The sequence below is a fragment of the Equus quagga genome, chromosome 6, assembly GCF_021613505.1.
Source record: "Equus quagga isolate Etosha38 chromosome 6, UCLA_HA_Equagga_1.0, whole genome shotgun sequence".
NCBI lineage: Eukaryota > Metazoa > Chordata > Mammalia > Perissodactyla > Equidae > Equus > Equus quagga.
In genome coordinates this window covers 68,158,715-68,173,685 of record NC_060272.1, presented here as the reverse complement: position 1 = coordinate 68,173,685, position 14,971 = coordinate 68,158,715, and the positions used below count along the sequence as shown (strand labels likewise).

The 14,971-nt window shown below is 33.4% G+C and overlaps 1 protein-coding gene across 9 annotated transcripts in view; it reads left to right on the top strand.

The window, feature by feature from the left end:
- NBEA (neurobeachin) overlaps positions 1-14,971 on the top strand; it is a 679,748-nt gene that overhangs the window by 75,186 nt on the left and 589,591 nt on the right. For 8 of the 9 annotated variants that reach the window (XM_046664614.1, XM_046664615.1, XM_046664607.1 and 5 more), the window contains 3 exons: positions 862-988; positions 6,931-7,050; positions 9,927-10,073. In XM_046664614.1, the coding sequence (XP_046520570.1) occupies positions 862-988; positions 6,931-7,050; positions 9,927-10,073 (394 nt within the window). The remainder of the gene's footprint in view (positions 1-861; positions 989-6,930; positions 7,051-9,926; positions 10,074-14,971) is intronic. The other variant, XM_046664612.1, reaches the window with a different exon arrangement.

Genomic DNA, 14,971 nt, shown 5'->3' with positions numbered 1-14,971 from the left:
TTCTAGGCCACTTGCCTCACTATTTTCTTTTCTTTTTTTTTTTTTTTTTTTTTAAAGATTTTATTTTTTCCTTTTTCTCCCCAAAGCCCCCCGGTACATAGTTGTGTATTCTTCGTTGTGGGTTCTTCTAGTTGTGGCATGTGGGACGCTGCCTCAGCGTGGTCCGATGAGCAGTGCCATGTCCGCGCCCAGGATTCGAACCAACGAAACACTGGGCCGCCTGCAGCGGAGCATGCGAACCCAACCACTCGGCCACGGGGCCAGCCCCACTATTTTCTTTTTTTTCCAGATACAGTTTAAGAGTCAAGGGTTATAGTCCTTCTCTGTTTAGTGTGCATCAATATAGATATTTCATAGTTACATCTTTTTTCTTTTTTTGACTAAAAATATAGTCCTTTGCTTGGTTACCTACATTATTTATCCAACTTAGTTCTGACTTTTTCTTTTGTAATTTGTAAGCTATTTTCAAAGATATAGGAGAATCAGAGAGCAAGTTGATTTTGAAAACATTAACTATGTAAATGATTTCTGTATTTGCTAGTTCCAGGTGGTCTTGAGGTAGATAAAATATACTTGGTAGGCTTTTGTGGGCCATTAATTTGTTTTTATATATTTATGATATTTAAATTGAAATTTTTAAAGGTTCTATACTCTTTTCTTTTCTCAATTGTAGTTCATTCTTTTAGTTGTTCTAAACCTTTTATGTTTTAGTCTTTATTTGGTACATGTAATACCCCTTCTACTCTCTAGGGAAATAAGTTTTATTTTTATAATAATGTTTTATCTTATTTACATAATAATCCTTAGATATAAAGTTTTTTGTATCAGAGGATATTATACTATTCTCGGTTTTCTTTACAGTTTTCGTACTAGCAAAGGAGTTGGTTACTCTGCTCATTTTGTTGGCAACTGTCTAATAGTCACATCACTGAAGTCCAAAGGGAAAGGTTTTCAGCACTGTGTAAAATATGATTTTCAGCCACGCAAGGTAGGTCTGATTAAATATTTCTGTTGAGAATGACACAATTCACCATTCCCACTGTCTTAGAACTCACTTATTAGGACTTCTGTAATATTCTCATTTATTGGTTTTCTTATGATTCCTAATGCTTTTCTCTTATCCTTGTCTTCATTTTCTTTCTACTTTTATATCTTACTTTTGGCATATGATCAGACCGTTGATAATCTTGCAGTGTCTGTCTCTCTCACTCTCTCAATGTCTCTCTCTTGCTATGCTCTGTTCTATGTCACTCTTTCAGTACATACGTATTGAGTATTCACTAAGTAGCAGACATGTTGTAGGTACTGGAGATATGACAGTAAACAGAACAGACAACATCCCTGCTTTTATGGAGCTTACCTTTTTTCAGACATTTTATTCAGTTTCATGATAGCTTTCCACTGTTATATCTCCAGAGCTCTATTCTTATATTCTTATCTCCCTATGAGGTGTTGCCATGTGGATATCTTTCTGGTCCTTCAACCTCAGAAAATGTAACACTGAATTTGCCATCTCTAGTCCCAAGTCTGCTCATGTTCTTAGGTCCCCTGATTTGGTTAAGGGTGTACTGTCTTCATAATAGTGGGGACTTGAGTCAGCTTTGTTCTTCATTCCCTTTTTGATCTTTATATCACTTCAGTTTTCAAGTCCTCTATGTTGTATCTGTGTAATGTTTGTCTCCTTTTTAAAATTCTTTACCTGGGACCGGCCCGGTGGTGCAGTGGTTAAGTGTGCACGTTCCGCTTCTCGGCGGCCCAGGGTTCGCCGGTTCGGATCCCGGGTGCGGACATGGCACCGCTTGGCAAAAGCCATGCTGTGGTAGGCATCCCATGTATAAAGCAGGGGAAGATGGGCATGGATGTTAGCTCAGGGCCAGTCTTCCTCAGCAAAAAGAGGAGGATTGGCAGTAGTTAGCTCAGGGCTAATCTTCCTCAAAATAAATAAATAAAAAATAAATAAAAATGCTTAAAAAAAAATTCTTTACCTGCTGCTTTAATTCTTTGTATTGCTCTCTATCTTGGATCCTTTATTTCTTCCTCTTCCAAACTATCTTACACACTAATATCTGATGTATATTCCTGATCATATTATTCCACTGCTCAAACCAATCATTTGCTTCTCACTAACCATAGAATAAATTAAAATTTTTAGCCTAGTCCTTCATGATTTGAATTTTATCTTCAGCTTTTTACTTATACCCTTTATTCTGGCAAAACTGAACTAATATACATGTTTCACTTTTTTATCTTTTCAAGTGTTCAATCTCTGGCATGAAATACATTTACTTGTCCCCTCACTCACATGTCTTGTAAATCCCACCACATTGTTATGTTCCATTTCCTATAACACCATTTCTGTAGACTCCTTCCCAGATTTGCCTTACTCCCCAGATAGAATCTCTCTCAAAGCATATTATTTCAGTATGTCTTATGGTAACTAGGCAATTATTTCTCTTAAACCTTTATTATTCATTTATATGTGCATTGTTTAGTAACTGAGACTAATGTGCATGGGATTCGTCTTTGTATTTCCTCATATGCATGCTACACAGTATTGAACTTGGTAGACTGTCAATAATATATATTGGATAAATGAGTAAAATATGACTTTAACAACCAAAACTCCCTTTTGTTTCCTAAAGGAGTAAGTTACATTCCTCTGGAAAGCTAATTTATATTGAGCAATTTATTTCTCAGTGGTATGAAATAAATGAGGGATTACTATTGAGAAAGTGAGAAAGAAGGCGTGGGCTTTGTGGTCAGTGCTTCTTTGTAGATAAGTGTGCCAAGAACCTTTTCCGTGTGGCAGGAAGAAGAAGGGGAGTCGTGGCAATAAAGACAAATAATTTAGGTTGTTGCTGTGTGGTAAGCATTTAAATTCTGAAGCTTACTAGCCTTCTTTGCTCTTGTTGTTCTAGCACAATAATATATACTCCAAAACTAACAAGTTAATTTTTGGAGTTGTAGAGAATTAGAGTATTATCTGTGAGTATTAAGAGAGATTTATGCTTTTTGAGAAAGTGTTTTGCACAGGTTAAATGGAAAACAGGGTTACTTAGAATGCCAACAACTTACACGTTCTTATATCTTCATTCTGATCCTAAAATTTTGGTATATACTATATATAATTTATTTATAGTATATAATAATTTGTGTATAATATGTAAATTTGCTATATATTATGTAGAAATTATGCAGCATCTTTTAAATTTTCTGTACATCTATGAAAACAATATTCAAGTATTTTAACAATTATTAGTTCAAAGATTATTCAAAGGCAGATGTTTATATGAACTTTATGAGACTTCAGTTGTAGTTCTGAGGAATTATGTTTGAAGAACATTTATAGAAACGTTACTTTAATTACAATTTTAGCTTCTCTTCCTTTCATTACTTTTCATCCTCCTCTTTCTCTCTGCCCTCCTTTACCTCCTCCTCTGTTTTGCTCGTCCTTTTCATCTTCACTTCTTTCCCCTTCTCCTTCTCCTCTTCTCTTTCCTCCCTCTTTCTTGTTCTTCCCCCTTCTTTCTCTAACCTTATTTGGTTTAGGTAATAGACCAGTTTTTAAACTGGAGATTCAGACTTCAAAGTAGTTTCTTTGTGTATCTGTGTGTATTTTGTGCACTATGGATTTATAGATAATTAACTCTTTTTATAAAAAAGCAAAATGTTAAACCTCCAGATTTGGTAATGCAGAGAGACTTTTCTCAGGGGAGATTCAGCTAATCCTAGTAGTCCTGAATCTTGTTTTCTGAGATTGAAGGTTTCACTAATTTCTCTTCTTCAGTAATGCTGGCCTCAATTAGAGGGATGCTTTTTGCTGTTAATATTTTGTCCTGTGAAATCTATCTATGCTTAATATCCACTAGAATATGTATATTCAAAGATGAGGTTGAAACATTTTTATAAAGTCTGCTCTAAAGATAAAGAAAAACAAGAGAAAATGCAAAAAAGTTGCAGCTATATAATTAGATTGTAAGATATAATTCACTCCTCATCAGCTGGAGTTTTCTAGAGGGATGTTCCTGCCTTCTTACTGGACTCCATCTTTGTGTCAGAGTAACTTACCATTTGAAAGTCCAGATTCTAAAAAAACAAGGGACAGAGTATAAGAGTTCCCATTCCCACTTCTTTAAGGCCTGGTCCCCCTTCCAGGTTCAAGGGTCTTTCTTGGATATATGACAGTGATATTGTCCACCTTCTTCGGGGCACACTCTGCCTCTATTCCACAGGAACAACCATAACAGATATGAGGAGCCTACCTATGGTGAAGGGAATGTCCTCATTTCTTTTTGTTTGTTTTCTTATTTGCATGTGATCCCATGTGTATTATGACCAAAAGCAAACTCTTTGTTTGTAACTCCAAACCTGGTTATCTTGCTAATTAGCTAGCTAACTGTATTAATTATCTCTAGTTAATGGTACCACTACTCATTCAAGTGAAAAATGGGAAACCATCTTAGGCTCTCCTTTTCTATATCAGAACTTCCAGTCAGTTCTGTTAATTATATTCATCCCTTTTTTTTTAAATTACCAATTCCTTCATCTTAGTTTAGGCTCTTACGGTTTTCTCACCTGAACCTTTGCAGTAATTTTCAAGTTTATCTTTATCCACATTTGCCTAACTATCCCACTTCCTCACTGCTGTCAGTTATTTTCCTAAACTCTGGAGATGATCATTTCACGTTCCCGCTCAGAATTCTTCAGTGATACCACGTTATGTGAAAACCAAAAGGCTGGTTACTAAAGGTGTCCTGTAGGTCTCTTTACAATCTGGTCTTTGTTTTTCTTGCTAAAGCTAAACGCTGAGAAAAGTTTTGTCAAGCCTCTGTGCTGTATGTACCATACTAAGGTTCCTCTGCCTGGAATGTTTCTTTCCCCTTTGTTTACTTAACAGTTCCTACTCATCCTTCAAGCTTAGTCTTAAATTTCGTTTACTCTTTTAGTGAATTCTTCTCTGTTAGCCTTCCTTCTCCATTTGTCTCTCCTTTCCTCTCTACCCTCAGCCTTTACTTCTTTTGCTCTGATATCTGTATTTTAGATATTCTCCATTGTTTTATAATTGTTTTCATGTTTCTTTTCTCTAGTGAAACCTCCTTGAGGCTGTATATGTTATCTTTCTTTGTATGCCCCAGAATCTGGGGGGTACTTGACATGAAGTAAGCTCTCAGTAAATTTTTTGAATGAATGAATGACTCTTTTAGTATATGGTAGTAAGAACTCAATAAATATTTGTTGAATGAGTACTTTTCTATATTAAGTATGTCAATAAGTATAATACATCTAATACATCTAATATTATTTATCTTAAATTTTTTTTTTGGGCAGCAGAAAATCCTTTTCTATTTATAGACATTTATTTATGTCTATTCTATTTAGAAATTTAAAATTTCTAAAAATTTTACTCCAGAATATAAAGGTTGTATCTCCTGTGTTACCTGGATGACATTCTGGTTGAAAATTGTCAAACTCAATGAGGATAACATGGTGAATTTTAATTCTTATACATGTAAAGTTCTATAAAATTTTTCTTAAATTTATTTGAAGCTCCGTTTTTATGGCTTCTTCTTGATAATTTTGTAATATTTAGAAACATAAGCTGTTAAATGACTAACTTTAAAGATTTTCTTCTAATTTTAATCAGGACTAACATGTATGTTGCTTTCTGATCAAAGTCTAAGCTTGCAATAAAATAGAGTTATAGGATTACCTAGAATGAAACAACTTAAAAAAAGACGTGTTTTAAGGGTTAAATGGTTTGACCTGACATTTTTTTTTAATAATTGAGGAACAATGTTTTGTATTACTGTCTCCTATGAGTTGTTCAGTGCACTATTTTTATTTTCTAAATGGAAATGAGTGAAATTGAATTTTGTTCAAAGTATTTCAGACACCTTGAAATAACTAATATTTTAGTGGTTGAGAATTGCTATTATAGTTTTATATTTTTCGAAATATATGTGAAATAATTGAATAGTACTTTTAAGTAATCCAGAGAACAAAGTTTGTGCTTTATATTTTTATGTCTTTTGGGGAAACTAGTCTAATTTTCCCCCCTTAATCACTGAAGGCATACTTGTTGTAATATCTATGAATCATTTGTATTTTTCTATATTTTAGAAAAAATGTTTCTATATTCTTTGCTTTAGTCTATTAACTTTGAAGAGACTAAGGGTTGGATCCACAAATTTTTACAAAATTTAAACCATCGCATATCAAAATAGACACTTAACATGCTTTTTGTTGACCCTAGTAACTATAAAAAATGAGAACTCAATATAAACTCATTCTTTGATTCTTAGTGAATAATGTTACATTATTAAGTTAAAAATATATAATTATTCCTGGATCTAATAAAACTAAATTATGGAATGGAAACCACCTAAATCTTATTATAATCTATTATAATGTTCCTTTGACAGGTCTTTCTTGACCATACAATCCAAAGTATTCCTTCTCAGTTTACACTTCCTTTTTCCCCATAGTAATCATCATGATTTGTAATTCTTTGTTTGTTTGCTTGTCTAATGTATATCTCCTTCACTACACCATAAATTTGAGGAGAGCTGGACCTATGGCCTGTCTTTGCAGTGCCTTGCACAATGTAAATGTTATTAAATGAATGAACACAAGTATAACTGTATATCTGCAATTTTTGGATCTTGGCATAGTGGAAGGAGTATCGTTCCGGTCATTCCAGGGTTTGGAATGATACCATCTGTCTCCATCACAGATTTATTCTTTAGGAGTCACTTCTTTCATCTGCAAAATTAGAAATGGGAGGGGGAACTTGAGAAAATGGTAGTGGATGATTATTAATATTCCTTCAAGCATTTTTTGTGGTGTGTTATGAATGTTATGGTTGCTTTTTAGACAATATGATAACTAAACATTACATATTTATATCTTTAAATTTTTTTTTCATTTAAGTGGTACATGATCAGCATTGTCCACATTTACAATCGATGGAGGAACAGTGAAATTCGATGTTATGTTAATGGACAGCTGGTGTCTTATGGTGATATGGCTTGGCATGTTAACACAAATGATGTAAGTTTTGTTTTTTAAATCTGTGTTTTAATGTATTTGAGTGATCTATCACTGTTTAACATGAATTGAATAATAAAATAGTTTGTAGAAACTTAGTAGTTTTACTTTGAAAGTTTTTTTCTATTAAGTGAATTTTTAAGTCTTAAATTTATTATAATTACTAAAAGACATGATTTGTGATAAAAAAGGAAAATTGCTTGGCTAAATTATTAAATATTAGGTCACAAGCATCAATGCAGCGTTCTATTCTTTCCAGAATTTCAAGCATTAAAAAATGTGTCTTACTCCTCATTTGGACATGAAAGGAAGGCCTTAAACAGAATGCATAAATAACATGTAGTCACTATTATTTATTAGATAAATGGTGATAAATGCTATGGTGAAAAATTAAGTGGTAACAGGTATAGAAAGTGTAGGTGTAGGGAAGGGAGAAGCCAGATGGTACAGAGATAATCTTACTGAGAAGAGTTGAAGGAGAAAGCCATGTGGATATTTGGAGGAAATATCCCATTCAGTGAAAAACAGTGAGCGCAAAGGCTTTGAGGCAGAACTGCAAAGTTCATTAAATAACAAAGCAGCCAGTTTGTCTGGAGCAGAGAGGCAGGAAGGGACAGAAAAATGTTAAGATATGAGGTTGGACAGTTAGTAGAGGGTCAAATATGAAGGGCCTCATGTGCAAACCTAAGGCTTGGACTTTCCCATCTTACCTGACATAAAAATCTTTGGAAAGTTTTGAGCAGACAGGTGATGTGATGTTTTAAAAACATCAATCAGATGCAGTGTTGAGAATATTCTGAGGGGAAACAATGACAGAAGCAGGGAGACCAGTTAAATGACTTATTGCAAGAATAACAAAGAGATAGTAATAGTTTCAACCAGCATGTTGGCTGTAGAGGAGGTAACACAGATTCTGGAAGTGGGTATCTAGAGTTAAAACCTCACGAACTCTTACTTCTCTATTTTGGGCCTTCGCCTGTCTCCATCCTGGCTTGTTAAAGCCAAAGTAAAAGATGTACTCTAATGCCAAAAGTACCTCCAAACCCAATAATGTACAACCCTTCCAGCATATCTGGTTTTATAAAAACTGTCCTCTTTTTAACAAAGTTCACTTCTCGATATTGTCTGCATCTCTCTAGACGTTAATCTCATTGAGGGCAGGGATTGGCTCCTCTTCTGTTTTGTATTCTCTTAAATAGCCCTGTGTGCATAGTCCATAGTTTATTCCCTAGGTCAGTGTAGTTGGAAGACTACACCCCATGGGCCAAATGTGACCCTTGACCTGTTTTTGTATAACCTAGGAGCTAAAAATCTTGGTTTTTACATTTTTAAAGGTTTTGTTTTATTTTTTTAAAGACCCAAACAAACAAAAACCTAAGATTATGTGAAAGAAACCACATGTGGCTTGCAAAGCTGAATATATTTGCTATCTGTTCCTTTATAGGGAAAGTTTTCTTTTTCTGCCCTAGAAACTCATAGTTGGCCCACAGTCAGTAAATATTTATGAGAATGATTTTGTCAGAATTAGAATACACAGATGAAATTCTGCTTCATATCAGCCCTCCAAAGGGGACAGTTTTTTATTACAGAGTGGAAGAAACCCCAGAGACCTTGTTGACTGTCGTTAACTCTACAGTTGTATTTTAAAAAAAAAAAAAAAGGAAGAAAGGACTTAGATTTTTTATTTATTTGCAATAGTGCTCCAAGAGATGCAGAGGCCTGGACATTAACACACATACATTATGTAGTCAGTTCTTAAGTTCTTAAACTTTTAATTAAAGATTGGGTATTTAATGAGGAGTTTGTCTTTGTACCTATTCACAAATTTTTTGTTATTTTATTGAGGCATCAAAGGGATTTCATATGTATATAGTGTCTTGCTTATCAGTACTAAGGTTTGGAATAACCTGTGAGGATGGGGGAAGGGAACTGAGCAGTGACTGCTCTTACTGGTCTGGATGGTGGGGCCAAGTATTAGATGAGAGTTAAGAAGTAGACGGCCCTGCCCGGTGGCGCAGCGGTAAAGTTTGCACGTTCCGCTTCTCGGAGGCCCGGGGCTCGTCGGTTCGGATCCTGGGTGAGGACATGGCCCTGCTTGGCAAAAACCATGCTGTGTGGTAGGCGTCCCACATATAAAGCAGAGGAAGATGGGCATGGATGTTAGCTCAGGGCCAGTCTTCCTCAGCAAAAAGAGGAGGATTGGCAGTAGTTAGCTCAGGGCTAATCTTCCTCAAAAAAAAAAAAAGTAGAGTTAACTGTGGCCTCTTTGGTGCTGAACTCTCCAGAGGGAGAGTACTGTTACCATCTCTTTTAGGTAGCTGACCTTGGTCATCACTGTTTGTTTGATTCTGCATAATGCCTACTCATATAAGAAAGGGAAGTGATTTTCTTTGAGTCCTTGACTTAGCGTGGAGAAATAAAGGGATGTATCCATGTTGGAGAAATTAGGTAGAATTTAAAAAATTAGACCCTGTGTGTTTATGGTTAAAATTTGGAAAATTCTCTGATTCAGATGAATCTCTCTATGTATGGAAAATTATAAATCATTAGAGTTTTAAAATTAGTTTTACTTTTGTAAATAAATAATTATAAGCCCTCCTGCCTTTAACTATAAAATTTGGAAAGTGGTCACATGATTATTGAGTAGATGGTTCTTGTTTGTTTTGCTTGCCCTTGCATATACATTTAACTGATTTATTTTTCCTAAAAACCTTTAGCTGGCTTTTATTATTTAAATACTTCATGAAGTCTTAATTGATGCTTTCTTCTGTTATTACCGTTATGTATTAAGGTATTCATGACAATGAAGGCAGGTATCTGCATATATTTTGTCCTTACAAAATAATACATTGGATTTTTTTATGACTTTTTAAAAATAGAGCTATGACAAGTGCTTTCTCGGATCTTCAGAAACTGCTGATGCAAATAGGGTTTTCTGTGGTCAACTTGGTGCTGTGTATGTATTCAGTGAAGCACTCAACCCTGCACAGATATTTGCAATTCATCAGTTAGGACCTGGATATAAGGTAGTAATAGCTATCTTACTATAAATTCTATGGAAGGTTTTATATGTATTCTCTGTGAAATGTGATACAATTGTATGTGATAAATTCTATGTGAAATGTGATACCGTATAATATATAGTGATAGTGTTTCTTCAATGTGGTTTATAAGTCATCTCTATATTTTAGAACTCAGTTGTTATATGTTTCATTTTGTTACAAAGGTGCTTTTTCTTTTTTTAACTTTTCCCTCATGAACTTTTAAAATTCTTTAGAATGTTTCCTAATGTTGAAACCATGGCTTTTGTTGATATAATTCTGAAATAATAAATTTTATAAAACTGTATTGCTCAATGTGGCATTTGAAATCTCAGATTTTGAAATATACAAATTATACAATGAACAAATGAAATGACTGTTCCTGTTCAAATTAGAGATAACTTGGAAAGAATAAAGATTTAGAAGGAAAATAGTATGAAATATTACGTGTGACTGAAATTATTCCATTTTAGCTTTTACTTTTGCTTGTCCTTTGCAATAGATATGGAAGTGGGTACAATAGTAAGTATCCTAATTTTGCAAAACCAATTATTTAATATGATTTATAATATTCTTCCTGTTTTTTAACTTTCAAAACAAAGGCATATTTAGGCAATATGTATTTACATAAGAATTTGTTTTTAATGTGCAATATACCCAGCTAGGGAAATATATGAATTTTATTTAAATTGCATTGTGAATTGTGACGTCCCAAATGGTTGGGAGTTGAGAGAGAATGATACAGTGTAAGTCAAAGTATTTACAATTCTGAAGGAGTACATGTCTTGCATGGAAGAGCTGTTTTTTTTAAACTTAGTGTTTAATCAACGTGAAGATTATGTTATAGAAAATGAGTACTAAACATTAAAAATATTTCTTCTTTTGCTTTTGTACTTTCTCATTACTATTTCTGTTTTTATTTTTATGTTCTATATGGACATATAAGTGACAATTTGAATTTACCTTATTAGAAGATATTTTTGTTTTTAGTGATCTTAATCATAATAATATTGAATGAGAATAACACTGTCATTTTTACGTCAAGGTGACAATACTTGCTACCATCTTTTGTCCATATCGTTATCCCTAGAAATGAATTTGTGCTTGTGCTGATACTTTTTCTTTCATGGGTTATTTCATTGGGTTTGCATCCTAGTTCTGCCATGTGTTGGCTTTGCATAGCAAAACTTTAATTCAGATTTTTGGATTACTGTGGCATCTGCTTTCCTTTCCTACTTCTTTACCTTATTCATTAAAATATTTGATGTGACTTTCTTCAAGCACTAACAGAATAATATTAAGTAGAGTGGCAATCAAACCAATGAAATATAAATAAAGGTAGAAAATCAACAAAATGCAGATGTGCAAATTATAAATCCAATATGATTGCTATAGTGAAATTTTAGAATTGATGGGAGCTTTCTGGCAGCAAAAAGGAAAAAGGGCTGAATATAAACAGTTACTTAACTCTCCCATTCAGAAAGGAGCAAACATTGTCGTGAGCCAATCCCTGGGTCATTTACTTTTAGCTTGAAGGACTTCCTTTGTTATTTCTTGTTAAAGTGGATCAGCTAGCAACAAATTATCTCAGTTTTTACTTATTTAGGAGTGTATTTTATTTTGCTTTCAGATTTGAAAGATAGCTTTGCTGGGTATAAATTTTTGGTTGAAAGTTTTTTCTTTGAGCATTTTGAATATTTTATTTCCCTGGATTCTGGCCTCCGTTTTCTCAGATGAGAAGTTGGTACTTGATCTTATTGGTGTTCCCTTTTAAGTGAAGAATCATTTTTCTCATGCTGCTTTTAGGATTATCTCCTTGTCTTTGGCTTCCAACATTTTTACTATGATTTTTTTCTGTTTGGGGATTTCTTTGCTTTTGTCTTTCTTGGAGTTTGTGGGCTTCTTGAATGTGTAATATTTTTCAATAAAGTGGAAAGTATTGGCCATTAAGTTTTTGAATATTTTCTCTCTTCTCTTTCTTCTCTACTTCTGGTATTTCCATTCTGTGTATGTTGGTACACTTAATTGTCTGCTACGTTTCTCTGAGGCTCTGATTATTTTCTTCACTCTTTTTTTCTCTCTGGCTTTTGGATTGCATACTCTATTGGTTTATCTTCATGTTTGCTAATTCTTTCTTCTGCATGTTCAAATCTACTGTTGAGCCCCTCTACAGAATTTTTCCATTGAGTTAATACTTTTCAACTGCAGAATTTCCATTTGGATTGGTTTTATAGTATCTATCTCTTTATCAGTGTTCTCTATTTAATGTGACATTGTCATCCTACCTGCACTTATTTCTCTAATTGTGGTTTCCTTTAGTTTTTGAACATATTTTTAATGGCCACTCTGAAGTCTTTCTCTTTTAGATCTGTCATCTGTTTGCTCTCACTGGCAGTTTCTATTGCCTGCTTTTCCCCCCTTTTATGGGTTTTCTTTCCCTTTTCTTTGCATGTCTCTCAATTTTTGGTTGGAAAGTGGACAGTTTAGGTAATATGTTGTCTCATTTCTTGATACTACTACCTCTCCTTCCCTCTAGGGCTTATTATTTGTTTTTTGACTGGATGGGATACTTTAGTGTTCTTTTTTAAAAATTGTTCCTTTTTTCCTCAATATTTGCAAGAACTCACCATTGGAGCTGTAGTCTAGAGTTCTTTGTATGAAAATTTTAAGTTATAAATATAAATTTTTGAATATATTTCAGAGTTTTCACATTTTATATTTATTTTTGAATTTTTTTTTTTTTTAAAGATTGGCACCTGAGCTAACTACTGTTGCCAATCTTTTTTTTTTTTTTTCCTGCTTTATCTCCCCAAATCCCCCCGGTACACAGTTGTATATCATAGTTGCAGGTCCTTCTAGTTTTGGCATGTGGGATGCTGCCTCAACATGGCCTGACGAGTGGTGCCATGTACGCACCCAGGAACCAGCAAAACCCTGGGCCACTGCAGTGGAGCGCGTGAACTTAACCTCTCGGCCATGGGGCCGGCCCCTACTTTTGAATTTTTTTTTAAATTTTATTTTTTGAGGAATATATCCATTTTATTTTTATGATTCTAATTTTTGGAAATTTGGTGAAGCTTGTCTTATGAACCCAAATATGTATTTTCTTTACTAGTTGTTTATGTGTTCTTGAGAAGAATGTGTATTGTACACATTACATGTAATATTCCATGTTGAGATGCTGTACTGAAACATTCTATATTAAGAAGTCTGTGCTGTATACTACTCCTTTGAATGTAATTAGTGCAAAATATGTCCATACCCTCTTTTTCTTTAAAAATTTTATGGCAGCTTTATTGAGGTATAATTTATGTATCATCCAATTCACTCATTTTAAGTGTACAAAAAAATTATTCTAGATAAACTTACAGAGTTGTACAAAGATCACCACAGTCCAATTTTATAACATTTCTATCACCCCAGAAACATCCCACATACCTATTGACAGTCATTCTTATCCCCATCTTACTCATACCAGTTTATATAATAATTCTCCTTCTGGAAGTCCTTCTCAAAGGAATAATTCAATAAATAAATATTAATTTTTATGTACAAATATGCTTATTATACCTTAATATATAATTTTTAAGACTCAAAAGTAATATAAATACCACAATTGGGTAAAGATAAGAAAATGATATTTGTATAACAGATTATATGTTGACAGTCACTTAAGTTGCATCAAAAAATTTTTTTAAATCTGAAATTGTTAGATTTAATCAATTATGATGTGAATTTCTTTGACTCCCATAAAACAAAGGAGGGAATTATGGACTTTGTATCATGGACTGAAAAAATCAAGACCAATATTTTTCCAAATAAGAATAGATTTTATTAGACATCTTGCATTACATTTCCCTAAAAAGATTTTATAACTTTCAAGAGAAAATATTAGAAGTTGTTGATTACACTGTAAGCAATAAGAACAAAATGAAAGTAAAGGTTTTGTTCCAGACAACGGAATGCACATATATTTCAGCAGTGTTAAAATGCAGACATGGAGAGGCTAATTACAGTGTTTTACAGTACAGTTTTCAGTATTTTATTCAGTCAATATTTTCAGAAAGCAAGTTTTCCGAGTTCTTAAGCATCATAGTTATAATACCCTCCGTCCAGAAAATAAAGGGTAGGAAGAATCAATGAACTTTTTTAGACTAATTGTTTTTAAAGGCTAGTAACCATCAGTCAAAGAGAGTCCTATCTTTTGTGTTTTGCAGGACTTTTTACTTAAATTCATTGAAGATAAAAAAAAGTAAATGATACCTGTAAATATTAGTATAAGACTTTCAGCTCAAAAAATTTTATTGCTTGGAAGTTCAGTCTAGGACAAAGAACATTAGTGATTTTGTATTTATACTTAATGGTTGCTGTGTTTCTCAAAACAGCCAACTCTTATACATGCAATAAATAAAGGAAGGGGCCCAGCCCCTTTAAAAAAAGCCAAAGAAAAATATTTAAATAAACTAAAACTGAAAAACAGTGGGTTTTGGCAACAGTAGAAAATGAGATTTATGATTGAATTGAGTCCTGAAGGAAGACCAAAATCACAGAAGATGAAATAGGGTGGTATATTTTTAATCTTAAGAGTTAGGAATGGATAATTTTATTCTAAATTTATGAATTTTCCCTGAATATGGAAAAGTCATTTAAATGTAGTTTTAAAATGACTAGAGAAATAACTAAAATGCTTCCATTAGGATGAATTTCCTCATACAACTTTACAATTCAGAGAACATGTATTAAAGCATTTCTGTGCACAGAGTGCTATTATAGGCATTATGAAAGATGCAAAACTGTAAATTACCTTTAAAGAGCTGACAACCAAATAAGGGAGAAAGACATAGAAAAAGCAAAAAAGTCAAGTTTATTGAATGTTATGATCA